Raw genomic sequence first — 24999 nt, 5'->3', positions numbered from 1 at the left:
ATTACATTCAAAGTTGTTTCATAAAAAAAAGTTAAACTGTAGAAGAAAAGGTAAATGAGAATTTTTTATTAGTGTAGGTAGTGTAAATAGAAATGACTATACAATAATAATTTTAACAGTTTAATAATTTAATAATTATTTAATAATTTTTAAAATTAAATGATAAAAATATAAATTTATTAATAATTTACTCACCTTCAAAAAAGTAATGAGAAAAATCAGAATTCAAGAGCAGTATAAAATAATAAAAAATTCAAAAACACAAAGAAAATAATAAAGAAAAAGAAACATGATGGGCTATAGTAACTTTAGTTTAGAAAGGCAGAAGAGAGAAGAAGAGCCCAAAGCTGAAGAAAGAGGTAAATGGAAGAAGATTAAGAGCCAAAATCTCCATCACCAACCTTCTTTCGTTTCACCTTTCAAAACCCTTACCCTTAATTATACATTTTTTTCTTTTAGAAATTTTAGGGTTCCTTTTTGCCCCCATAATTTCCCGCTCAAAGAAAAGGAGATAAATCCAACCCAGATTTTTGCAGAATTAGTGCTTTTTTTTTAGTTTTGATTCTAGACCCAGATATGGAAATCGATTCTGGATCAACCCAATTCACAGATTTCAGAAGGTAAAATGGTTTTTCACTTTTTTTTGGGGGGGGGGTTGGGGGGATGAGGAACCCTTGATTTTAATTTGTCTTTAATCTTCGATTAATCCAGTTATTATTTTAATTTTGATGCTTTTTTAGCTCTCTTTTTTGTGATTGAATTTCTGGATTTTTTTTCATTTCTTTATCAAATTATTGTATATGTTAAATTTTGAATTCGTAGTTATTAAGTAGAAATAAAGGGATCTTTAAAATTTTCCCCATTTGGAGTTTAAAGATGCAGGTGGAACTTCGATTAATCCAGTTATTATTATTTTAGTTTTGATGCTTTTTTAGCTCTTTTTTTGTGATTGAATTTCTGGGTTTTTCTTCCTTTCTTCATTAATTTATTGTATATGTTGATTATTGAATTTTGAGTTCCTAGTTCTTAAGTATAAGTAAAGGTATTTTTTAAAAAATTTCCCCATTTGGAGTTTAAAGATGCAGGTGGGACTTTGATTGTTTTTAGCTTTAATGTGTTATAATTATTTATATGGTTTTAGTACTTTTGAAGAAGATGAAAATCATATTTTGTGATTTTTTTTCTGACCATTTTTTGTCATTAATTTATTGTATATGTTGATTATTGAATTTTGAGTTCCTAGTTCTTAAGTATAAGTAAAGGTATTTTTTAAAAAATTTCCCCATTTGGAGTTTAAAGATGCAGGTGGGACTTTGATTGTTTTTAGCTTTAATGTGTTATAATTATTTATATGGTTTTAGTACTTTTGAAGAAGATGAAAATCATATTTTGTGATTTTTTTTCTGACCATTTTTTGTCATTAAATGGAGACAGCTCAGATACTAATCTTAATGGCGGAGAATGTATGAATCCGATGGTCGTAAATGCTTTTCCGGTCGGTATAGTACATGTAATCAATAGTGGTAATGTAGAAAGTGAAGGAGATTTAAGGATGGAACCTTCCGTGGGTTTAGAGTTCAATTCGTCGGATGAGGCGCGTGATTTCTATGGTTTGTATGCAATGCGTGTTGGGTTTAAGATTCGAACCGGTCAGTTGTATAGGTCGAGGAGAGACGGGTCAGTTTCGTCGAGAAGATTTGTTTGTTCGAAAGAAGGGTTTCAGTTGAATTCGAGGACGGGTTGTCCTGCTTTCATTAGGGTGCAAAGGCGTGATTCTGGGAAGTGGGTTATCGACCAAATTCAGAAGGATCATAACCATGAACTCGGGCTCGAAGGGGAAAACAATTCGCCTGTTTTGCAGCAGAAACCTCCCGTTGCCCCGAAATCATTGGTTGAAGTGTTGCGTAGGCCGAAAGTCAAATTGTTGGGGCAAATTGAGAATGGAGGATCAAGTCCGTCTGGTATCATAAATTTCAAAAGGCAAAAACGAGGTGGAGATGGAAGACAACCTTTACCTGAACCATATACGGGTCTAGAGTTCAATACAGCTAATGAAGCATACGAGTATTATCAATCGTATGCTGAAAGTGTTGGGTTTCGAGTTCGGATCGGTCAGCTGTTTCGCTCAAAGAATGACGGGTCGATTACTTCTCGAAGATTTGTGTGCTCGAAGGAAGGTTTCCAGCATCCCTCGAGAGTAGGTTGTGGGGCTTTTATGAGGATTAAGAAGAAAGACTCGGGAAGTTGGATGGTAGATCGACTTAATAAAGATCATAATCATGATCTCGGAGAACAAACGGTGTACGTGAACAAATTTTCGACAGCTTCAAAGAAATTCATAGAGGAAGAAACCAACGGTATGGTCTCTATGGATCTCGGTGAAATGAACACCGGCAAGCTTATTAAAAGAAGCCGAGAAAGCAAAATCGGAACTGATTGGTACCCTGTACTTTTAGAGTATTTTCAAACCAGACAAGCAGAAGATACGGGATTCTTTTATTCAGTGGAGGTCGATAATGGTAGTTGCCGGAGTGTCTTTTGGGCGGATGGTAGGTCGAGATATTCATGCAGTCAGTTTGGTGATGTTGTTATTTTAGATACTTCGTATAGGAAAAGTAACTATGTGGTGCCATTCGCCACATTTGTCGGAGTAAACCACCATAAACAGCCAGTACTTCTCGGATCGGCTTTGATTGCTAACGAATCGAAGGAGTGCTTTACTTGGTTGTTCCAAACATGGTTTAAAGCAATGTCTTGCTGCCGTCCTAAATCGATTATTGCCGATCAAGACATGGCCATCCAACAAGCGATCACCGAAGTCTTTCCCAGGGCACATCATCGGTTTTCGTCATGGCAGATCAGAGCCAAGGAGCGGGAGAATTTACGGTCAATGCCTATTGAATTTAGATATGAGTACGAAAAGTGCATTTATGAGAGTCAAACAACGGTTGAGTTCAACACGACATGGAATTCACTGGTAAATAAATATAACTTGAAAGGAAATGCTTGGCTACAACAAATGTATGATAAGCGTGAAAGTTGGGTTCCGTTATATTTACGGGGCAAATTTTTCGCTGGCATCCCCATAGGTGAAACTGTCGAATCGTTCTTTGGCACACAAGTAAATGGCCAAACCCCACTTCGAGAATTCATTCCCCGATACGAACAAGGACTTGAACAATGCCGAGAAGACGAAAGAAAAGAAGATTTCAACTCGTTCAATCTCCAATCCTTTTCGCAAACGAAAGAAGCAATAGAAGAACAATGCCGACGACTCTACACATTCACCATCTTCAAAATATTTCAAGACGAGCTCTTACAATCTTACAGTTACATCGGGATAAAAACCTATGAAGAAGGAACGATATGCCGGTACTTAGTTAGACGGTCTGGGAATGAAAATGACAAGCACGCCGTCACATTCAGTGCGGTCAACCTCAGTGTTAATTGTAGCTGTCAAATGTTCGAATTCGAAGGCGTATTATGCAGACATGTCTTGAAAGTGTTCAAATTGTTGAACATACGAGAACTCCCGTCTCAATATATCTTACCTCGGTGGTTGAGAAATGCCGAGTACCGAATCTTATGCGGTGCCGAATCCAGGGTAAGTTCTCAAGAATTAAAGACTTTTATGACCTGGAGTTTGAGAGAAACAGCTTGTAAATATGTAGAATGTGGGACAACATCTGTAGAAAAATATAAACTTGCATATGAGATCATGCGTGAAGGTGGAAAAAGGCTTTATTGAAAATTTTGAGGTAAATTTCATGGAAATAGGTTCTTACAAAATCATGTATGTTTGAATAGCATGTTTCTTTTAGTTAGTGGTTTTTTTAACTGTTTGGGGTGTAATTGATTTAGAACTCTTTAACTTCTGTTTCTGAATAACAATGAATTGTTGTGTTGGGATCTTTGTTGCTTCCACTTTTCATTATTGTTTGAAGTATGGGGTTATAGGTTAATCAAACTAATGTTTTGGGAAGAATCTGTTAGGTCATCGATCGATCAAATGAATTATTAAAAAAATTACAAAATTAAAAATAAAAATTAAAAATTATTAAAAATAAAATTCGGTTTGATTACTAGATTGATTGGTTCTTGAAATTCTTTATTCCAATTCAGTTGATTTGTCCTGGTTCATAATTTCATGAATCTGATTTTAACAACCTTGAATTAAAAAAAAAAAAGTGTGGAATTCGAAATTTAGTTAAATTGATTTCGTTTAAGATTTAAATTTATTTTTCTTTATTAATTATCATTTATTATAATAAATATTTTAATTTTTTTATTCATTTTAGATTATGTCAAAATTATCTTGAATTTAAAAACTTCATTCAATCTACTTAAATATAAAACTAACCCAAATTAACTTGGTCGTATAAATTGAACAACTTAGATTCGTCAGATTCATACTTGAAACCTGAAAAGATATGAAGTCATAATAAGCTAGACATAATTCGAATTCTCCTGAATTCAAAATCAGTAAAATCCAAAATGACTCAAAATAGAAAATTCAAAACCTTAAATTAGAGGTACTCATGAGTTGGGTTGGATTTGAGTTGAGCTCATGCATTAAATTAACTTAAATTAGAGGTACTCATGATTTGGGTTGGGCTCATGTATTGTATTTAAATTAACTTTTCAAGTTCGAACTTGATTCGGCACGAAAAATGAATTATTTTCTTACCTAAGTTTGACCCATTTTAAGAAATGTAAAGTTAACTCGTTCATAATTGATTTTTTAGATTAATTTTATTTAAAAATATTTTTTTAAAAATATAATAAACTAAATACACTAAAAATACTAAAATAAAAATTTTCTAACACATTAAAAATACATTAAAAATATTTATATTAAAAAACACTATTATGAATATAATAAATGATTTATTATATTAAAAATACAAATAAATATAATAAATACTTTATTGTAATAAATATAATTTTTAAAATTTTATATTTTTGGTTGAGCTATTTAGTTTGATAAGTTTTTTTTTTAAAGTTTTGAGTAACGAGTTTTAATTGTTATTGAGTTAGTAATTTAATATAAATATAAATACATATATAATTATTTAACATATATATTTAATATAATATTTTTTATAACATAATATATGATTGAGCTAAATTTTTTTTTCTAAGACCTGACCCAAATAGAAAACAGACTTTAAATTTTACTCAAATCTATTTTTCGAACCTCATATTTTTATTTAAATTCTCTTATTTTTTAGATGAACTTTCGAATCTGGACTAATCACACGTGAATAAACAAATCTACCTTAAACTCAAATAATCCAAATAACACATTCAAAAATATCCAAACCCGAAATCTACTTTCAATCAAAATGATTTAAAATTTAAATGAACCTTACCTAATTTCGATCTAAAATCAATTCCAACGATTAAATAGTCATATTGTTGTAAAGAGTGTAACAATTCTAACTTTTGTAAGGATAAAGTATTTTTTCTTTTTAAATCAGATTTTTTATTTTAAAAAATTGTGAATAAACCTACAATTAATATTATTTAATTTAATATAATAATAATTAAGTAATCTTTAATTGATATTGTGGGTACTCGTTAACCGGACGTTTACGTCATTGGATTCGGCTCAAAGTCTTAAACGCTTCGTTTTAGCCCATTTCGAAAAGGCTATTTTACTCAATTAAATAGTCAACACCGAGTCACCGACCTAAAAAAAGGAAAAAAAATAATTTTTCTTACAAATAAAGCGCAAAGGCCAAGCAGCGAAGCATGATTTATTTTATTTTATATTTCTATCTCTCTCCCTTTTTTTTTAATAGTTTTCTTCTATTTACTTCTAGGTTTTCCTTAGAAACAAACCGAATAATCTAAGAAAGAAAAAAAATTAAAATTATTTTTAAAAAAAATTCAACTAATAATAATTAGGACATATTGATCAACAACCAAATTGGAAACCTAATTCCTTTGCCCTCTATTTTTAAACAAAAAGGAAAAAAGAATATTTTCTTATCCTTTTTTTGTATTTTCTTCATAAAATGCCAAGATATTTTGAAGCTTGAAAAACTTGGGCAAATCGACGATGAGAGATTCTTCACTGCGGGCCGAAGATTTGAATGCGCCATCAACTTCCAGCTCGCGAAAGACCAGGTAAACATTTAATGATTATGAATTTAGCGCTAACTTATTTTTTTTAGGTGAATTGGCTTTGGATTTGAATTTTAGGTTACTTTTTTTGGATTCTGATGTTGAGGATTCGGATAGATTTTGGGGGGATTTTGATGTAAATTTAGGATCTTGTTCGTTAAGGTGATTGAAAAATGTGGCGTAATTTGGGATTTGGATTTGTTTTGCATGTTGAATTTTGAATTTCAAGATGGATTTACGATTGATTTTGGGTTTAAGCTGGAAAATTTCCCGTTATGCTATTGAAAGGATTTAAATGTTGGAAACTTTGATGCTATTTTGTTAATCTAAAGCATAATTTTTTTCGAGAAATTTCAACCAATTCAGATGGAACAGTGCTATAAACTATAAAGAGACGGTGATTTTGTTTTTCCTGATTCGTTTTTGGCCAAATAACTTTTAGAAATCTATGGTTTAACTAATTCCATGGAAAATGCTTGGTTACTATACATTTTGTAAGTTCAAAGCAATAGTTATAGGATTATAGGACTAAAAATTTCAAGGGGAGTGTCTATGGGAAACGTAATTCCCTTCTAACCTGATAAAATTAAAACAAAAATCTATCAAAGTTGTTAGGTTACAGATTTAAATATATAATTTATCCTTTTATGCTCGTTGAGCTCAAGAACTTTAGGTTTTAATTGTCCATTATTCCATTTATATTGATTTAAGTACATAGTTTTGATATTTCATGCTTATGCTGAATAAGTTCTTCTATGTTTTTGCTTGTTCTAGCAATGTCTTTCATTTATTGGCACAAAGAGAAGTTTCTCCACGAACAAAACGGTCATCTCGAAAGCTATGGGGAGAAGAGTCAAAGAGCCATCTTGATTCCTGCAGGCCAAAATGTCTAGCAAAAAGAGATGCTAGATCTGATCTTCTTTCCTGGTAATACCATTCTTTTCCAGTTTCTTTCACAGTTTTTTAAGTGGAAGCTACTGAGGTTTATATTTTATTTTGTGGTCCATTCTTTTTATCATCATGCATTCATGGTGATTCATAGCAAGTATGTTCCTATTTTATAGTAGGGATCCTGATAAATTTTATTGCTTTATATTGGGTTGCAGGGTAGAGTCAGAGTCGTTGCGGCATTTTTCAGCAAAATACTGCCCATTGTTGCCTCCTCCAAGATCTACTATTGCAGCAGCCTTCAGTCCTGACGGAAAAACACTTGCTTCTACACAGTGAGTTACTTGTTCCAGTTTTCTTTCTGTCTAATCAGGTGTCCAGTTCACTTCACCCTAATATTTGCTACATATTTTACTTGGATTTTGGTTCTGCAGTGGAGATCATACAGTTAAGATTATTGATTGCCAAACTGGCAACTGTTTGAAGGTGTTGAGTGGTCATCGCAGGACACCGTGGGTGGTAAGACTGTTGATAACTCTTTGCCTTTAAATTTGGTTAACGTCTACCTGTCACTTCAGCCTAATTGGATGTGATAAAAAAATTAATTTATATAGAAGAAAGCTGCTTGATTCATCTGTATCCATCCAGAAGATCACTATGTATTTTGTAAATGCATTCTTAGATCTTTGATTCAGCACATGAAGATGAAAATATAATTGATCTATAATTAGGTTTTAGTTGATTTACTGAATCCCTTTTTTTGTTTTTGAATGCCTAAACGATTTTGCATTTTGGATGTTTATGGTAAAGTATGTATTAATATTTTCTGCTGCTGGAATTTTACAGGTCAGATTCCATCCATTGTATCCAGAGATACTTGCAAGTGGAAGTTTGGACCATGAAGTTCGCTTGTGGAATGCAAATACTGCTGAGTGTATAGGGACACGTGATTTCTGTAATTACTCTTGTGTATTTCCCTCTGTAACATTTCACATTGAGACGCATGAATGTGTTTATGCTCTATGTTATTTCTCATTTCTCTCCTTCATGCAGACCGCCCTATTGCATCCATTGCTTTCCATGCTCAAGGGGAAGTTCTTGCAGTAGCCTCAGGACATAAGGTGAGGTTGACTATTCCATATATGTGTACTTCTGTATTTGGATTGTTATATGACTGCCTGACTTTAGAGCTGTTCGTCAGTTATATATATGGCATTACAACAGGAGGGGAGAGACATCCTCTCCGGCTATTATACTGAAGACGAGACGCTCACTTCGAGCTGTGCATTTTCATCCATATGCGGCTCCTTTTCTTTTGACTGCTGAGGTGAAATTTCAGTTCTATCAAATTGATTGTGTACTTTAGTCTACTCTCTTACTAATTAGATTTCTGGGCTGTTTTTCAGGTCAATGATCTTGACTCATCTGATTCGTCAATGACAGTGGCAACTTCTCCTGGTTTCTTGCGATATCCAGCCCCAACTGTATATTTGGCTAATGATCGACCTAATTTGGCAAATGAACTACCTCTAATGTCTTTACCTTTCATGATATGGCCATTATTTGCTAGAGATAATGGGAGAACATCTTTGCAGAATATTGATGGTGACACTGGTTCAAATGGTGTGCATCAGAGAGGTGATCAACCTGCCTCAGTACGGCTTCTGACCTATTCAACTCCAACCGGGCAGTATGAACTTTTGTTGTCTCCTGTTGAACCAAATAGCTCTTCTCCATTGCCAGAAGAAACAGGAGCCAATCCTTTACCGACTGAGATGGAAACTGATGTTTCCAATTCTGCAATGGAGCCCATGGAGATGATGGAGGTCCAGTCTGTGGAAAGAACTACTCAGTTTTTCCCTTTTGGCGATCCTACCTCATGGGAGCTACCTTTCTTGCAAGGATGGTTAATTGGTCAGACCCAAGCTGGTCAGCGCAATATGCGTTTGGCTACTGGTGGTGGTCATGAGAATTCACTCCCAGCTGGTGAAACAGGAACTTCTGCTTCAGTAGCTTCTTCAGGTATGGCCCCGAGTGTTAGCCAAACAAGAGTTTCTGGAAGACCAAGTTCACGGCATCGTTCTTCACGTTCTCGCATGGTCTCCTCAAGTGGAACTGGTGAATCTGGTTATAGCAACATCATACATGAGAGTAGCGATCCTCAACCTGCTGTTGGCAGAATTCCATCTGAACTTGCCACATCTCTTGCGGCTGCGGCAGCAGCAGAACTACCTTGCACTGTAAAGCTTAGAATATGGCCACATGATATGAAAGACCCTTGTGCTTTCCTTGATCCCGAGATATGTCGCTTGACCATTCCACATGCTGTGCTTTGTAGGTGTGTTCTTTATAACTATAGTTTTGTGAAGACATTGTAGATTATTATTCTTTCTTATCTAGGAATGATATGCATGCAGAGAGCCAAATTGTATGTTAATTCTTCCATTACCTTGTCCAGTTTTATTAGGCTATTTTTTTGCTTCTTCTTAAACCAACTCCTTTGGTACATTGTTGTTGTTATGTTCTTGTGTATGCTGCAAAATATCACTAATTTATCTTCTTCAAACTATTCTCTGAAAATATGATTGCAGTGAAATGGGTGCACATTTTTCACCTTGTGGGAGATTTTTAGCAGCCTGTGTTGCCTGTGTGCTTCCTCATTTGGAAGCCGATCCTGGAGTTCAGAGCCAGCTTAATTCTGATGTTGCAGGAGTTGCTACCTCCCCCACACGACACCCGATTTTGGCACACCGGGTTATGTATGAGCTTCGTATATATTCGCTTGAGGAGGCCACGTAAATCGCAAACATCTTATAATATATTCTCTATATACCTACCCTTTCTTTCTTCTGTTTACAGTTTATATTAGTATCCTTTTGAAAGTTTGAAATTCTTTTTGTGCAGATTTGGGTTGGTGCTTGCTTCACGGGCAATAAGAGCTGCTCACTGCTTAACATCTATTCAGGTGCAACTCTCCCTTCCCTGTTTACCTTTTTGTGTAGACTATTCTATTCAGTTCATCAAATGAAAATTTGTTATGTCAAGATTTCTGCGTTTTAGTGCCATGGGTTGCCCATGCATATTTAGAAGATACCTGCACAGTGCTGTATGTGAAACCAGTGCAATGTTGTAATGTATGAACCTTCTTTTATCTTATTTGCAGTTTTCACCCACATCGGAGCATATACTACTTGCCTATGGTCGTCGCCATAGCTCACTTCTCAAAAGTGTGATAATAGATGGACAGACCACAGTGCCCATTTACACCATTCTGGAGGTAAAAACATGTGATTTCCTCTATCTATGCATTTACAGTTCCGGTTGCCTCATTTTATTGATTTGGTTGAGAATTGGTCACTCCTGGATGTCACAACGCATTTAAATGTTTCATGCATGTCCTCAGTTTTGTCTGCTCAATTGCAGATAGTGTCTCTGGTTAAACTCTATTCTATATTGATACATTTTATTTATCTGTTTGTGGCATTGTTTTAAGAATATAAAATCCCTTCTATCATGTTCATTTGCATTTGGGCTTTTTGTGTAATTCGCTTTACTTCATTACTCAGGTGTACAGAGTTTCTGATATGGAGCTTGTGAGAGTTCTTCCAAGTGCAGAGGATGAGGTAAATGTAGCTTGCTTTCATCCTTCTGTCGGAGGTGGCCTTGTATATGGAACAAAGGTCAGCAGTTGACATTTCTATTAATTTCATATTTGTCTTATTACACTAACCCTTTTTCTTTTTAATCTGCGGTGGCTGACTAATTGTTCCAAATTTCTTCATTTCTCAATCCAGGAAGGAAAGCTAAGGATTCTCCAGTATGATAGTTCTAATAGTACAACTCATAATGCGTCCGGTTTTCTTGATGAAAATATGTTCGAGGTAGGAGGCCCAAGTTTGCAGGTTTATTTTCTTGGATTCATGTCCTTTATGTTTTGAAAACTTACCTAATATTTAAGAACATTGCTTGTGTGAGTGGTCATACATATATATATACACATACTCTTTTCTTTGAACATATTGCTACATCTGCCCAACGAGAACTAATTTTGTTTCGTTGCTGCTTTGAACAAATGGATGTCATTACTTTTTCGTATCTTTTTAGTTTGAATTTGTGTGATACATACAGACTGATTTCCTTTAGTGGGATTATCCAGTCTTCTATATTTTGTAGAACAAGTTATACGACCCAGGTTTTATCTGATTTTCTTTCTTATCATAGTTCTGAAATCAACCTAATTATTTTTCTATTGTTGTAGGTCCCAACATATGCCTTAGAATGCTAGTGTGACCGGTAAAGCCTGTTTGGTTGGCTTGCAGTTCGGCTTTGATGGTTAGTTTCCTTGTTTCTCATTTTTTTCTAGAAGAATGAAAATGATTCTAAAAGACAAAAATTTGAGAAGAAAAAGGGACTTTTTTGAACATTTAATATCCTTCACTCTATTAATATTACAGGATAAGATCAATAATTCCTGGAGTTCAGTTACGAAAACTGGATGCATCAACGTCATACTTTTTAACATTTAAGAAATAAAAGTGAACAAGAACAATGCTGATTTTAGCCATCTATGTTGTGTGGACTTAGGTCCGAGTGTTGAATTCAGATATGTATTCAACACATTTTTTCTTAGTTTTTTTTTTGCATATTTGGAGAGTTGTTTCCCTATACCCATCTCCTAAATACTTCATGAAAAATGAAAAGTTCGACTCAGAGCAACATAGCTAGCAATTTATTTGATCTAATATTTACTCTGTGTCATTCAGGATGACCGCCTTAAACATTGCCGTCTTGCGTACATTATTTATTCCGTCACGGCTGTGAATTACTCGCACACTTTGCCCATTCTGTAAAGTTTCTCAGCTGGTAGGTAGATGCAAATCCGATTTTGTATTTCCATTCGTTGCTTCTTAGAGACACATTTACATCATGGAAATCGATCGAAACTCGAAATGAGGTGAACCAGGATAAGAATGTGGGTTGTTTGCATCTACTACTTGTTCAGGTTTAAATGAAAATTGTTGGAAATATGCTTTTCTGTCTTTGGTTTGATTTTTGAATTTTTGTTGTTTTATTGACATATACAGATTGGTAGATTATAATTTAGTTTTCTAGATTTGCAACCTTTAGTGTAATGAACTCTACTGAAAATTTTCTTTTTCAGTCTTGTTCCTGTTTCAATTTCTGTGCTTTGATTTATTTATTAGATTTTACACTTGTTTATAAAAAAGTGCCGTGTGATCTGAATATTTGTATGTTCAGTCAAATTTTAGTACAAAACAACATTTAGGGTTTGGTTGGTTGAGTGACAAAGTTGAATGATAGAATAAGCAAGTGGAAAGTTGAAAAGAAAATAAAAATTTTGAGTGTATTTGAAATATAGGTGGATGTGGGTTTGAGTGAGTTGAAGCGCGTTATTTTTTTATTTATGTGTAGTTATTGTATCAAGAAAGAGTAGATATGATTAAAAAAAAATTAAATTGGAATGGCAAGAAAAAAGAAATGAAAAGAAGTGTACATCAGTTCGAAATTGTGTGCTTTTCAGAAGTTTTACTTTTTCTCTCATTTTTCAATTATCAATTATCAAGTAATGGGTGGAAATATTTTTTAGTTTTTCCGCTTTCTTACCGAATGCACTTACGAAAAAGAAACTTTTTGCTTTTTATTTATTTTTATACTTTTTCAATTTTATGTCTTTCTAATTTTATTTTTACTTAACGGGACTTTTTTTTAATTCACATTAATGAGATACGAATCCAATACAGTAATACACCATCATTTTCTTTTCAATTTTGTTTCTAGAAAAATATATTAATATAATTAAATAGCTTATGATTTTTACCATTTTTAATAAAATCATGTTTAATTTTATACATTTAGAAGTTAGTTTTACTTTTTAAAAAAAATTGATTTCACTATTTTTAAAATTTAAAAATGAAAGTTCAATAGCAGAAATCTTTTTGCTAAATTCACATTTATTATAGTGTTATTTTTTTGTTATATAATTATTTATTTAGAATTAAATCTAAATTTTAAATTTTAAAAAGTAAAAATATTAAATTAAATTCTTAAAATGAAAAATAAAGAAACTGAATTTTGGATATTAAAAAAAAATCAAACTTTGCAGCATGATTTTAGCCTCTATGAAATGCGCCTTTAATTAATCCGGACAACGGAGATTGATAAGAGTGATTGATAGATCAAGTTTATATACTGGCGAAACGACGTCGTGAGGTGATTGGAAAGTTATTTTATCATCAATAGAGAAGAAGACAACAAGTGGCAAAATGGAGAGAATCCAAAAATGGAAATGGCAGCAACAACAGTTCAACCATGTCCTTCTTCTTTCATCTTCTTCACTCAGCGACAAAAAACCCGCCTCCATAATATCATCCATTTCCCATTTCTCCTTCTCCCTCCTTCTCATTTACGCCGTCGTTTCAGCTCATCTGCAGCCAGAGATATCAATAGCAGGAAAAGAAGAAGAAAGTGGGACTCAAATGCCGAGACAATTCGTGCCAAAGATTTCACTTTTAACACCCAAAACAACGAAGATGAAGATGATGATGAAGAAGAAGATTATGATGGTGAAACGGCAAGTTCTGGGATTTTGGAGGAAGCTATTGATAGCATTTGGATTTTGAAGGTACAAGTTAGAAAATTTATATTTTGAGTTGTTAATTGCAAATGGGGTTGAAAAGGGGGGATAGTTTTGATGCTTATAAGTTAAAAATTCTGTGTAAAGTTTAATACTTTTTTCAGTTGCATTGAATTAAATTTTGGAACATTTATTTAAGTATTTTGATACCATTTATGGATTTAGCTTAATGAATCAAAACTGCGAGGGGCAAAGGGCCATTTTGTTTATCAACTTTGGTTGGTTGATTGCTAGCCTTATCTTTGTTCAGCTAATGCTAATGCTGTGAAGCATTGATGGTCTAATTAGCTTCTTTGTGAACAAATAGAAGGATGAAGAAATTTGATTCAGAACCTAGCTAATTCTTGGGTTTATTTGGGTTAGTTTAAATAGGATTTGCTTCTGTTGTAAAGTTCAAAACTTAGGGGACTTCGCCTTCTGCAAGGGAGAAGTTAGAAAATTTTTAAGGGGCCGAGATTAAGTTATATATTGTTATGAGAGTTAAAATGTGATGTCATCATTGTATTGACTGATATATTTATGGTTTCAAAAGGACTAAATCGAAATTCTAGCATTTGGGGGACTATAATCTTTCCATATATTAACTTAGGATTTTATGAATTTTGAATGGTCTAAAGCTGCAATTTTTCATTTTAGGGGGTGTGGGGTAGGCTCCCTTCGCCCACTCTTGCACTTCGAATCTTAGTTGCAGGCTTATATATGAAGTTCTTCCATAGCTGTAAGCTACATGATAAGAATCCTTTGTATGGGACTGACACTCCATATAGGAATTGAATGATAAGACTCCTAAGTTCCAAGAAGCATTTTGGCTATGGATGCTGAAAAACCCTTTGATTTTCTTCACAATAAGGAATTTGAATGGCAGCTTAGGCAAGTTAACTTGTTTGAGAAGCATTAGTATGAGGCTACTTGGTCATTAGCTAACTGTCTGAAGTTTTGCAGACTGAGTAATAGTGTTAGTTTCAACAGACAATAACACGACCGTTTAGGGACTTTGCCTCTTGCACTTCAAATCTTAGTTGCATGGCTCGCATACCTAGTTCTTCCACAACTGTAAACTCCAGTGATACTAAGAATATTTTGCATAGGACTGGTTCTCCATGGGAAAATAAGAATCTAATGATACAGTTCCTAATTTCCCAGAAGTGTTTCGCTAATTCGATGTTAAAAAGTCCCCTTTGATGTCCTTCGCAATAAGGAGTTCAAATGGCAGCTGATACAAGTTATAACTAGTTTGAGTACCGGAAAACTACATGGAAGCTTTAGTATTAGGTTACTTCAGCATCAAGAAACTGTGAAGTTTTTGCAGACCATGCTGATCTCGGCGAGAAATAGTGTTATCTTCTGCAGACCACAATGTTATTTTATCAAAATTTTTTGTTTGTGTTCATAGTAAATAATTTCCATTGATCCTAATACTTTTGCTATTGATCAATGCAGGCTTTCAAATCCTTTGGTTGGGGGCTACCGCCCATTTTACTTTCGCTGTTGTTTGCCAATGGCCCGAAAGCTTTCCTCATGGCATTAGCACTTACAATTGGACAGTCAGCACTAGCTTTTGCCTTCGAAAAATTTCTGGGAAAGTCACAAAGCAAGCAAAAGCGTAAGGCGAGGGCAAGGAAAACGAAAAAGTATACATCACGGCGCACAGTAAGAAATATTAAAAAGGAGGAACAAGTACATGAAGGTCCAAAGAACAAAAAGGGAATGAAAGGTTATCAATCATGGGTCGTTGATGACCAGGGCACAACTAGCTTTGGTGGATGGGACGAGCTCGATGGAACTGAACCAACGAGAACACCATCAAGAATGGAAAACGGATCAAAACGGACCACAAAACCAAAGGACAGGTTGAGTATGAGCGAGACCGAAAGTAATGAACCTTTGTTGTTGAGATTGTTGATTGCTGTTTTCCCATTTTTAGGTTCTTGGACTAAGTTGTTTTGGTGATTACTACATTTATAGCACAACCTTAGTGTTGGAACATGACAATACTTTCATTTCTTGTGTGTAGCATATTTGCTTGTTCCGGTTCTCAATCGATTATTTTGTCAGTCATTCTTTAGGCTGGAACTATAGATCAACAATCATAAAGGAAACATTTTTTTCCCACCGTGAGTGTATCAAATAATAATCTTTTTGAAAAAAAGCATTCGTTATACGAGTTTGGTTATAAGTATATACAGCATGTGTTCTTGTTTTATTTGCTTAAGTTTTCCATAGTTCTGCAATTCTGGTTTGCATGTATTGCTTTTCATGAGTTGGGTTTTCCTCAAAATCCTAATGAATTTATGTTACTCGAATTCAGGTTGGAGTGTTGGATAAAAGTGTATATCCAGCATAAGTATGTTCAACTTTTTCATAGTTTTTCCGTATCCATATCTGAATATGCTTCGAGTGCAAGTTTATTTCAGGCAAAATGAGCAATTGTTTGGTTTCATTGCCTCTTGACATCTTATCAAGGTTTTCAGAATTGGATCGATAATCAAACCGATTAAGCTATTGTTTCATTGGTTTAATCGGTCTAATTAATTAAATAATTAAAAAAAGTCAAAATAAAAAAAATTAAAAATCCAGTTTAACTAGTTCAATGCTCTTTTTTTCAGACCAATACCCCAATCAATTTTGATCCAATTGATTCAGTCCGATACAAATAACCTTACATTTAATTTGTGCATACCATTGAAAAAACTTCAAGCATGTAAAATTTATACAAAATAAATTCATTCCAATATAAGAACAATAAAGGGAAATACATTGATTTGAAGTAATTCACATTGAAGGATATATAAGGGGCATGGGTTTATATTTTTTTTTATCTCAACATGATTCAATCAATTTTACTTTTTATTATTTAATTTAAAAGTATTTATTAATCGAGTATTTAGAGTCTAAATTTTTAAAATAGGGCCTTAATCATTGATTTTAGTTTCAACTTTTAATTTTTTTTATCAATTTTAAATGATTCATTCATAAATCGGTTTAATCCTACTTTATAACAACTCAGACCACGAAAATCAAACTCTAACACCAAACAAACATAAACAAAGAAAATATTAAAAAAACATAATTTAAAATATTTATTAATAAGTATAGGTATGTTTTACTTTCTTACAAGAAAGTACATACAAGCTTATTATTAGGGGGAATCATCAATCGCAGGGCCAAGTACATACACATTTAAAGCCCTGACATTGGCCTGTAAAGGTGGGGCTCTTTTCTAAGCACTTGTTTTGACAGTCCTGAACAATGCAATTGGTTGGATATAATGTCATTTCACATGCTTCTGTTCCAGCCACCATTATCACAACTGCATACGTGCGATAACGAAAATTTTATATATACAAGAAATTAGATATACATGGGATAAACTACACCAAAGGTGTTTTACTCAATTTTAAAAAATTATAAAAATAATTGAAATAAATGTTTTTAAATAATTTAATAATTTTTTATAATTTTTTAAAGTTAAGTGGTCAATTTTAAAACATAAATTTAGTAATAGTTTAGTGATTTTAGATGTAGTTTATTTTGAAAAACTGTTATTGAGAGAATACTAATTTTTTTTTTAAAAATCTGTAAAACGTCGTCTGTTCAGAGTCATCATGCTTCTCAACAAATCAATATTGCCCCTAGTTTGAGTCGGAATTATTACCCAACCTTATTAAGAGCCCGAACCAGAGGCGGGGTTCACAAAGTGACGGTTACTTACCAAAGGGAAGTGAGTGTCACGAGCTTAATAGGGTTTGAACCCTTATCCATTATATGACATCTAAGAGACAATATAGACAGGTTAAGGATTCTATGAACTCTAAATAGATGTTACTTTAGTGAATACAGAAAATCGTACCAAAAAATGAGATGGATTTCAGTAAAGAAAAACAAACCAGTGAAAACAAGAGCAATGATCAGAAAGTGAGAAATTTTGGCCATCTTCCACAGGTTTCAATTACCAATTATCTTACACTTTGTATTTGTGAGTTAGCTTTGGAGGTAATTTATATATAAAAATACACAAATTCAAATTAATTAACCTACCATACTAGATGGATTTAGGTAAATCTATCTATTTAATTTCTTTCTATTAGAAAAGAAAATTCAATTATGTCAATTCAACAGCTAATATTTATAAAGAAAATTGATAATTAAGATTTATTTGGAAATGACAGAATTGGCTACTTTATTTGGTAACTAATTAATTTATCACTAATATAAATATAATAACAAAAAAATAAAAGTTAAATAATTATAAATATATTTTTCATATCTTTTAATTTAAGCAGTCAAATGTTTTAATTTATATAGTTTTTATTTAAAAAATGAATAAATTAATTTTTATACAGTAGATGTAATTAGGGGTGAGCAAAATTCGATTCGACTCGAAAAAATCGAAAAAAAATTCGAATTTCTAGTTAAACGAATCGAGTTAATCGAGTTATTCGAATCAACTCGAATTTTTTTTTCGAATTTCGAGTTCGAATCGAGTTGAGTTTTCGAATTCGAATAACTCGAATAATTCGAATAATTCGAATATCAAACTATAATATTTTACAATTTTACCCTAAACTCCCAAACTTTTTTACTTTTCCCTCAAAACTTTTACTCCTTCCCACTTTTCCCCCAAAACTTTTACTCCCCTCCCCTCCCAACCCCCCAATCTACCCAAAATCCATTTCTCACCAAAATTTTACTCTTCCATTCAATTTTTTTTCAAAATTTTACTCCCAAAAACCCTCAAAACCTTTTATTTCCCCCAAAATTTTTACTCCCTCCCACTTTTCCCCTAAAACTTTTATTCTCTTCCCATCCCACCTCCCATCTACCCCAACCCTCCCCCTCCAATTTTTTTTTAATATTTTCCCTCCAAAATTTTACTCCCCCTATTTACTTTCCCTCAAACTTTGATTCCCCAAAACTTTTTATTTTCTCCCTAAACTTTTACTTCTCACCCTTTACTCTCAAATAAAAAATCAAAATTATCCAAAAAAAATCAATAAACATAAATAGTAATAATTTTATTTATATATACTATTTATATTATTAAATTAAATTTCACATTTTATATTATTTATATTATTGAATTGTTTAGTCATATTGAATATTTATATTAAAATTGAATTCTTAATTATGCCATAAAATATTCGTGTTAAAATTTTATATTGGTATCAATTTCAAATTTTATTTTTAAAATAAATTTTATTAAAAAATCATATTTTTATATTTAATATATTTTTAATTCCAAAATACATAGTGACAAGAATCCGAAGATAATTGAAACAACTAAGCAAACAAATAAGCTAACCAGTATATAAAAAATTAATAAATAAATTATGAGGTGATGAAAGTTAATAAAAAATTTGATTAAGGTGGACAAATTTTATTACGATGGGTGACAATGGTTACAATGACCTAAAATTATTTTTTAAAATTTAACTCGAACAAATATATTCGATTCGATTCGAATTCCATCTCACTCGACTCGATTTGAGAAAACTTCAAATAAAGTTAGGATGATAAAATGAGATTCGAAAACTCGATTAACTCGAAAATTTTCGATTCGAATCGATTCGATTCAATCGAATGCTCACCCCTAGATATAATTAACTTTTTGGTGCGCTGGTAAAAAATTATATGGAAAACTTGATCAAAGTAGTGGGCGTGCCGGAGTGGTTATCGGGCATGACTAGAAATCATGTGGGCTCTGCCCGCGCAGGTTCGAATCCTGCCGCTCACGTTTTTGTAGTTTTTTAGAGTGGCTTGTAGTTGTAACCAATAAAGGTGATATTGCTTATTTACACAAATTATACATAAATGAAGTTGTTCTGGTAGTGCCGCCATCATTTGTAAGTTCCATTTCAAGCTCATCTCTTGCTTTCCATTTGGCTTAATTTCGGGATATGGGTAAGTTTAATTCTTCATAATTTTTAATATTTTGCTTTTCCATTTTAATATTTTAATGAATTTTCTCATAATTTTTATGAGAAAAATGAACGACGAAATAGGGAGGCATTTATGCATAATTTGAGTAAATAAGCAATATCACCTTTATTGGCTACAACTACAAGGCCACTGTAAAAAACTATAAAAACGTGAGCAGCAGGATTTGAACCTGCGCGGGTAGAGCCCACATGATTTCTAGTCATACCCGATAGCCACTCCGGCACGTCCCCGATTTTTATCATAATTTGCATATATAATTTTACTCCAAGGCACCTAAAAGCAGAAATTCCCTTTTTGACATCGGTTAATCTTTTTCTTTTCATGCTTTATGTGGATGGCTGTTGGTAGGCTGTAAAGTCTCAAAGTTTCAGGCTTTTCAGTTCAGTGTCCTTGTTCCTCAAACAAGTAAGCATTGAACTCTCTTTATTAGTTTTCACTTTTCATAATCTTTCAAAACTCTAATTGCCTTTATTACTATGTTTCAGTATTTTGTTTTGTTCTTTCCCCCTTAATGTTTGTCTGCTTCAAGCAAGCAAATTGATAAATGAATAAACCATTATGTTATTGCTTTTGAGTTTCACTTGGAATTCTTCTGTAATTTTTACATTAAAATGCCTTTCTTCTTAATGAGTTCCTTTCAAAATCATTGCTTTTTGAGTTTTTTCCACTGAAAATCTTACTTGGCATTTATTATGTATAAACGTCGTTTCTAATTTATTTTCAAGTTTTAAGCTTGGAATTCAAACTGGGTATTCAAAAAAAAAAATACCTTTCAACAATTTTCTGTTCAAAGTCTTAAGCTTGATACAAGTATATAACTTTGTTTTGCATTTTTTTGTGCCTCTTTTTGTTTTAGTCAGTGTATTGAAGCTTGCCTATGACCTGTTTGATGTTTTGCAGAGAGAGAGAGAAAGAATCCTTTAACTCTATGATTCCATATCTGTGAAGTGAACAATTGACAACATGGCTTCCACATTGTTTAGAACTATTCAAATCCACCCATTTTTGCTCTACCCAACTGCATTGTTTAGCAGAAGGAATGGTGTTCTTTACTGCACAATGAAGAGTAGTCAAACTCAAACAGCTACACAAGAAAAGCAGCAGCCTCCCAAAGTCAAAGTTCCACAACATGCCCTGAAAAAAACAGTTGATAAGATCACAAGAGACTATGAGGCAATCATTGGAATAGAGACACATGTCCAGCTTTCAACTCTCACCAAGGCCTTTTGTAGCTGTCCTTACAATTATGGATCCCAACCAAATACCAGTATCTGTCCCATTTGCATGGGATTGCCTGGTGCCTTGCCAGTTTTAAACTCGAAAGTGATTGAATTCGCTGTTAAATTGGGTCTTGCACTTAATTGTAAGCTATCTCTAAACTCGAAGTTTGATAGGAAGCAGTACTTCTATCCAGACCTTCCAAAGGGTTACCAAATATCTCAGTTTGATATCCCAATTGCAACTGGTGGTTACGTTGATTTGGATCTCCCTCTTGAGTTCGGTGGTGGCCATAGGAAGTTTGGTATTACCAGGGTTCACATAGAGGAAGATGCAGGGAAGCTGCTTCATTCTGGAAATGGGGATTATTCACAGGAAATTACTTCTCTAACATCGATATATAGTTATTTTTCTAAACATACGGTGCAACCATATAGTATATTGTTTCCTTTACGAATGACATTTCAATAAATCTTGCTGCAATCTGGTCATTTGTGGTGTAGCTTTTCTTCCTTTCACTTTTTGCCCCTTCACCAAATTTTGATGGTTTAGGAGTCAGTTTACTGTTTCGACCTTCTGCTTATTGACACTGTTGGTTATCTTTTGCAGGTTGATCTAAATAGAGCAGGGGTACCTTTGCTTGAGATTGTTTCTGAACCTGATATGAGAACTGGGATTGAAGCTGCTGAATATGCTGCAGAGTTACAGAGGGTGGTTCGATACTTGGGAATTAGTAATGGAAATATGCAAGAAGGCTCACTTCGCTGTGATGTAAATGTATCAATTCGACCAGTTGGACAATCAGAATTCGGAACAAAGGTCAATAGTTTGCTTAAATTACTGTGCCTTAATTAGTGAGATCTATGGTTTAATACGTCTTGCAGATTCAAGTACCACCATTCCCAGGGGACCGATAGGAGAGTGGCATTGCTTACGTTTCTTCTCTTTTTCTTACATTTCTCTGAATGAGCTCTGATCATAAACTGTTAAGCCTTAATCCTTTGTTGTGATTATGATTTAAGATTTTGAGATAGATGCATTTTTCTATCACATTTATAGAGCAAAGCAAAAGCATGGAGTTAGTAGAATTTTCAGTGTCTGACACAGATAACCTTATACCGTATTTGCAGGTTGAAATAAAAAATTTGAACTCATTTTCATCAATTAATAGGGCAATTGATTTTGAGATATCAAGGCAGGCACTACTCCATAGTCAAGGCCAAAGTGATCAAATTGTACAGGAAACTCGTCTATGGGAAGAAGGTGCTCAGGTTAGACCTGCATATTAATATCAAGCTAGGACTAATCTAAGATATATGGTTGACCCTTTACTTCGTTGTTACTTATGTACCCCACAAACCTTTGTGCCCTTTTGCAGAAAACAGTTACAATGAGGAAAAAGGAAGGACTTTCTGATTATCGATATTTCCCTGAACCAGACCTCCCTGAAGTTATTCTCACTCCGGAATATGTTGATAGCATTAGCAACTCTTTGCCAGAACTTCCAGAAGCGAAGCGTCGTAGGTATGAAAAGATGGGGCTGAGCATGCAGGATGTTCTTTTCCTGGCAAATGACATGAATGTAAGTATTCAAAGTAATTTTCTTTGTTCATAATGGTTGCTAATATATCCACCAGCATCCAGCTAAGCATCAGTTAGTTGATTAGGAACCCAGAAAGGAGAGCTCCTATGAAATTTACCTTGTATTGTTGGGTTAAGTCGAAAGATGAAAGCTTTAAAGCTTTAAGTTTAACATATTGTAGCTTCTTGCTCTTGAAATGGCCCTTAGTTTTTTTTCCTACAGTATATGATTAACTGCTAATGTTCCTTGTTTGCTCATCTCCTTAACTAATTTAAGAACATGTGCTTAATATCCCTGGTTTCTATAACTAAGCTCTATAACTAATGTCCTTAACTAATGTTCCTGCTAATCGTTAGCAAGCTTTTTTAACCGTGCCTTGATGAATTTTCTATAACTTTTTACTTAAAAGTCCTTGCATGGCTTCTTATAATTATCTTGTTTGGGATCATAAGAAAATGCTCTAAGTTGATTTTTTTTCTTCACATGATCAATGTTCTAGGTTGCAGAATACTTTGATGCAACTCTTTCAAGTGGTGCTGACGTAAAGCTAGCTGCCAACTGGATCATGGGTGATATTGCTGCCTATATGAAGAACGAAAAGCTGTCCATTAATGATATCAAACTTACACCACAAGAGCTAGCCGAGCTGATAGCTTCCATTAAAAGTGGGACAATCAGTGGAAAGATTGGAAAAGAGGTAACGTTTTACTGTTATTACCGGGTGAAACAGTTCAAACATTTTAGAGTCCAGCAGCTGTTTGATTTGCAGATATTATATGACTTTTAGCGGAGAAATTTTTGTATTTTCACAAATTAGCTTTAGGGGATGTATTCTGGAAGCGGTACTGTCTCTCGTATATAAATGAGCATGAAAGGAAAACGAAGCGTTTTGGTTATGTCGACATAAAATCCTTGTTCTTTGGTAGTGTTTATGGTTCTATTAGTTTTAACGATTTCTCTAAAACATCACAGATACTATCTGAGCTGCTAGCCAAAGGTGGAACTGTGAAGGGACTCATAGAAGAGAAGGATCTTATTCAGGCAAGTTAGCCGTACGATGCTGCTTTAAACATGAATATCTGTATCTCAAGATAAACTGAGAAGTACGGTTTTAATTGTAAGTCTTGAATTTTTCGAACATGGTAAGCTAGGGTTAGAAATTATAGTGTGTACCCATATGAGCGAACAGAGCTGAACTTTTTGGTGAGTGTAGTAACTTTAGATGAACCAGCTTGTATGATTACCTGTTGAAGTTTTATCGCTCTCTAAACAGGCATTAAGGGCTATTCAATAGGAAGATAATGATATAGACCCGAACACAAATAAGCTGATATGTTATTTCTTTGATATTTGTTATTGAAATGATAGTTTATTAGAGATTATGTAACATATGTTCCAACATTTGCAGATAGCTGATCCTGTTGAGATCGGGAAAATGATAGATAAAGTGATTTCTGAGAATCCAAAACAGCTAGAACAATATCGCGGCGGGAAAACTAAGCTGCAGGGCTTTTTTGCCGGCCAAGTACGTTAAATTTACACAAAAGTTACATTTCTTCTACTTGTATGAAATCATCGGTAGCCTCTTTCTAAAATAGTGGTCATATGCAGGTAATGAAACTATCAAAAGGCAAAGCAAACCCTGGCCTGTTGAACAAAATCCTTTTGGAGAAATTAAATGGCCAAAGCTGATTGTATCTTAGGTACGTATCTGGGCATCTATCCTTTAAACAGAATAACAGTAAATTGTGAATACAGATGGTCAAAGTACTCATTGAGGCCTCTGTACTAAGAGCCAGAGTGCATTTTGCCACTTTTACTAAAAAATGCCCAAATTAATCTTGTATATTAGATTAAAAAGCAAACTAGCCCTTTCTATTAAAAGTTTCTTCCATTTCTATTATTAAAAACTGCTGTGGCTGACAAAATAATCAAATAGTTACACTTGGCGTGCCACGTGTACCTCATTTTGACGTATAGGGACCAATTTTTAACAGTAAATAGATGAAATTTTAAACAGAATGACTAGTTTGCTTTTTGATCTAATGTATAGAGACTAATTTGACTATTTTTTGAGTAGAGGGGACAAAATGCAATCCGACGCTAGTACAAAGGCTTCAATGGCACTTTTACCGAATACAGATGCATATTCTGAACCGTATTACCTCAACTTTTCATTTTTTCCGTAGTACTTTTGTCTGAAACATATTCGAGAGTGTGATCCTCGTAATATATGAAAAAACTTAGAAAATGTTGAGCATATCCGTGCGAGGCACATATTAATATCCGACATTCACATGGTAGCAGCCAAATCTGTCCTGCTTGTTGATACAGCTACAGCAAACTGCAAGGTGAAGGAACATATTGAAGTCTGAATCCTTTGCTGAGTTTTCAAATACTGAGTTCATATAATACTTTGCACCATTTTGTAGATCAAATTATCCTTTCTTTTATATAAGAATTATGCATCAATTGAAAGGAACAAATGGTTTTTAGAGATTGATAGATGCCCTCTTGTCTTTTTGACTGATTTATTTTTAGCAGATAAGTAATATTTTTAAGGTTAAATTCTGCTATTAGTCTCTGT

General features: G+C 33.6%; 4 protein-coding genes, 1 long non-coding RNA gene and 1 other non-coding gene across 17 annotated transcripts; 5 read left to right on the top strand and 1 right to left on the bottom strand.

Annotated features, from left to right (window-relative positions):
• Window positions 1–271: 271 nt before the first annotated feature.
• Window positions 272–3911, top strand: LOC121221050 (protein FAR1-RELATED SEQUENCE 7). Of its 2 annotated transcripts, none has more exons than XM_041101400.1 (2): window positions 272–620; window positions 1435–3911. In XM_041101400.1, exons 1-2 carry the CDS (start codon window positions 577–579, stop codon window positions 3746–3748), a joined length of 2358 nt encoding a protein of 785 aa, XP_040957334.1. In that variant the 5' UTR covers window positions 272–576; the 3' UTR covers window positions 3749–3911. The 2 variants fall into 2 exon arrangements, with proteins under 2 accessions (XP_040957334.1, XP_040957335.1); XM_041101401.1 differs by having other exon boundaries at window positions 470–620; window positions 1440–3911.
• Window positions 3912–5691: 1780 nt separating this feature from the next.
• Window positions 5692–12177, top strand: LOC107929113 (uncharacterized). Of its 6 annotated transcripts, none has more exons than XM_041101399.1 (16): window positions 5694–6132; window positions 6904–7056; window positions 7236–7352; window positions 7452–7536; window positions 7864–7972; window positions 8071–8138; window positions 8219–8344; window positions 8424–8501; window positions 8613–9355; window positions 9609–9812; window positions 9922–9982; window positions 10181–10294; window positions 10584–10697; window positions 10812–10898; window positions 11276–11349; window positions 11781–12177. In XM_041101399.1, exons 1-15 carry the CDS (start codon window positions 6065–6067, stop codon window positions 11300–11302), a joined length of 2154 nt encoding a protein of 717 aa, XP_040957333.1. In that variant the 5' UTR covers window positions 5694–6064; the 3' UTR covers window positions 11303–11349; window positions 11781–12177. The 6 variants fall into 6 exon arrangements, with proteins under 6 accessions (XP_016715945.2, XP_016715944.2, XP_040957333.1 ...); XM_016860458.2 differs by having other exon boundaries at window positions 10812–10919; XM_041101398.1 differs by having other exon boundaries at window positions 8424–8531.
• A 981-nt stretch (window positions 12178–13158) lies between these two features.
• LOC121221049 (uncharacterized) lies at window positions 13159–15833 on the top strand. Its single transcript, XM_041101397.1, has 2 exons — window positions 13159–13660; window positions 15113–15833. Exons 1-2 carry the CDS (start codon window positions 13319–13321, stop codon window positions 15620–15622), a joined length of 852 nt encoding a protein of 283 aa, XP_040957331.1. The 5' UTR covers window positions 13159–13318; the 3' UTR covers window positions 15623–15833.
• Window positions 15834–16728: 895 nt separating this feature from the next.
• Window positions 16729–17644, bottom strand: LOC107929096 (uncharacterized). The gene is made up of 2 exons (XR_001692753.2): window positions 17560–17644; window positions 16729–16982 (listed from the first exon to the last, which is right to left on the bottom strand). It is a non-coding gene; the product is annotated as an uncharacterized lncRNA (long non-coding RNA).
• A 1680-nt stretch (window positions 17645–19324) lies between these two features.
• Window positions 19325–19406, top strand: TRNAS-AGA (transfer RNA serine (anticodon AGA)). The gene has a single exon. It is a non-coding gene; the product is annotated as a tRNA-Ser (tRNA).
• Window positions 19407–19788: 382 nt separating this feature from the next.
• On the top strand, window positions 19789–24909 carry LOC107929166 (glutamyl-tRNA(Gln) amidotransferase subunit B, chloroplastic/mitochondrial). 6 transcript variants are annotated; one of them, XM_016860535.2, is made up of 10 exons: window positions 19789–20017; window positions 20513–21205; window positions 21440–21649; window positions 21961–22101; window positions 22209–22412; window positions 22912–23109; window positions 23385–23453; window positions 23821–23937; window positions 24024–24115; window positions 24747–24909. In XM_016860535.2, exons 2-9 carry the CDS (start codon window positions 20576–20578, stop codon window positions 24102–24104), a joined length of 1650 nt encoding a protein of 549 aa, XP_016716024.2. In that variant the 5' UTR covers window positions 19789–20017; window positions 20513–20575; the 3' UTR covers window positions 24105–24115; window positions 24747–24909. The 6 variants fall into 6 exon arrangements, with proteins under 6 accessions (XP_016716024.2, XP_016716023.2, XP_016716022.2 ...); XM_016860534.2 differs by having other exon boundaries at window positions 24720–24909; XM_016860533.2 differs by having other exon boundaries at window positions 24660–24909.
• Window positions 24910–24999: the final 90 nt, after the last annotated feature.

Source organism: Gossypium hirsutum, chromosome D09 (assembly GCF_007990345.1).
Source record: "Gossypium hirsutum isolate 1008001.06 chromosome D09, Gossypium_hirsutum_v2.1, whole genome shotgun sequence".
Lineage (NCBI taxonomy): Eukaryota > Viridiplantae > Streptophyta > Magnoliopsida > Malvales > Malvaceae > Gossypium > Gossypium hirsutum.
The sequence above is the reverse complement of the archived record's forward strand: the minus strand, read 5'-3'. Positions and strand labels throughout refer to the sequence as shown.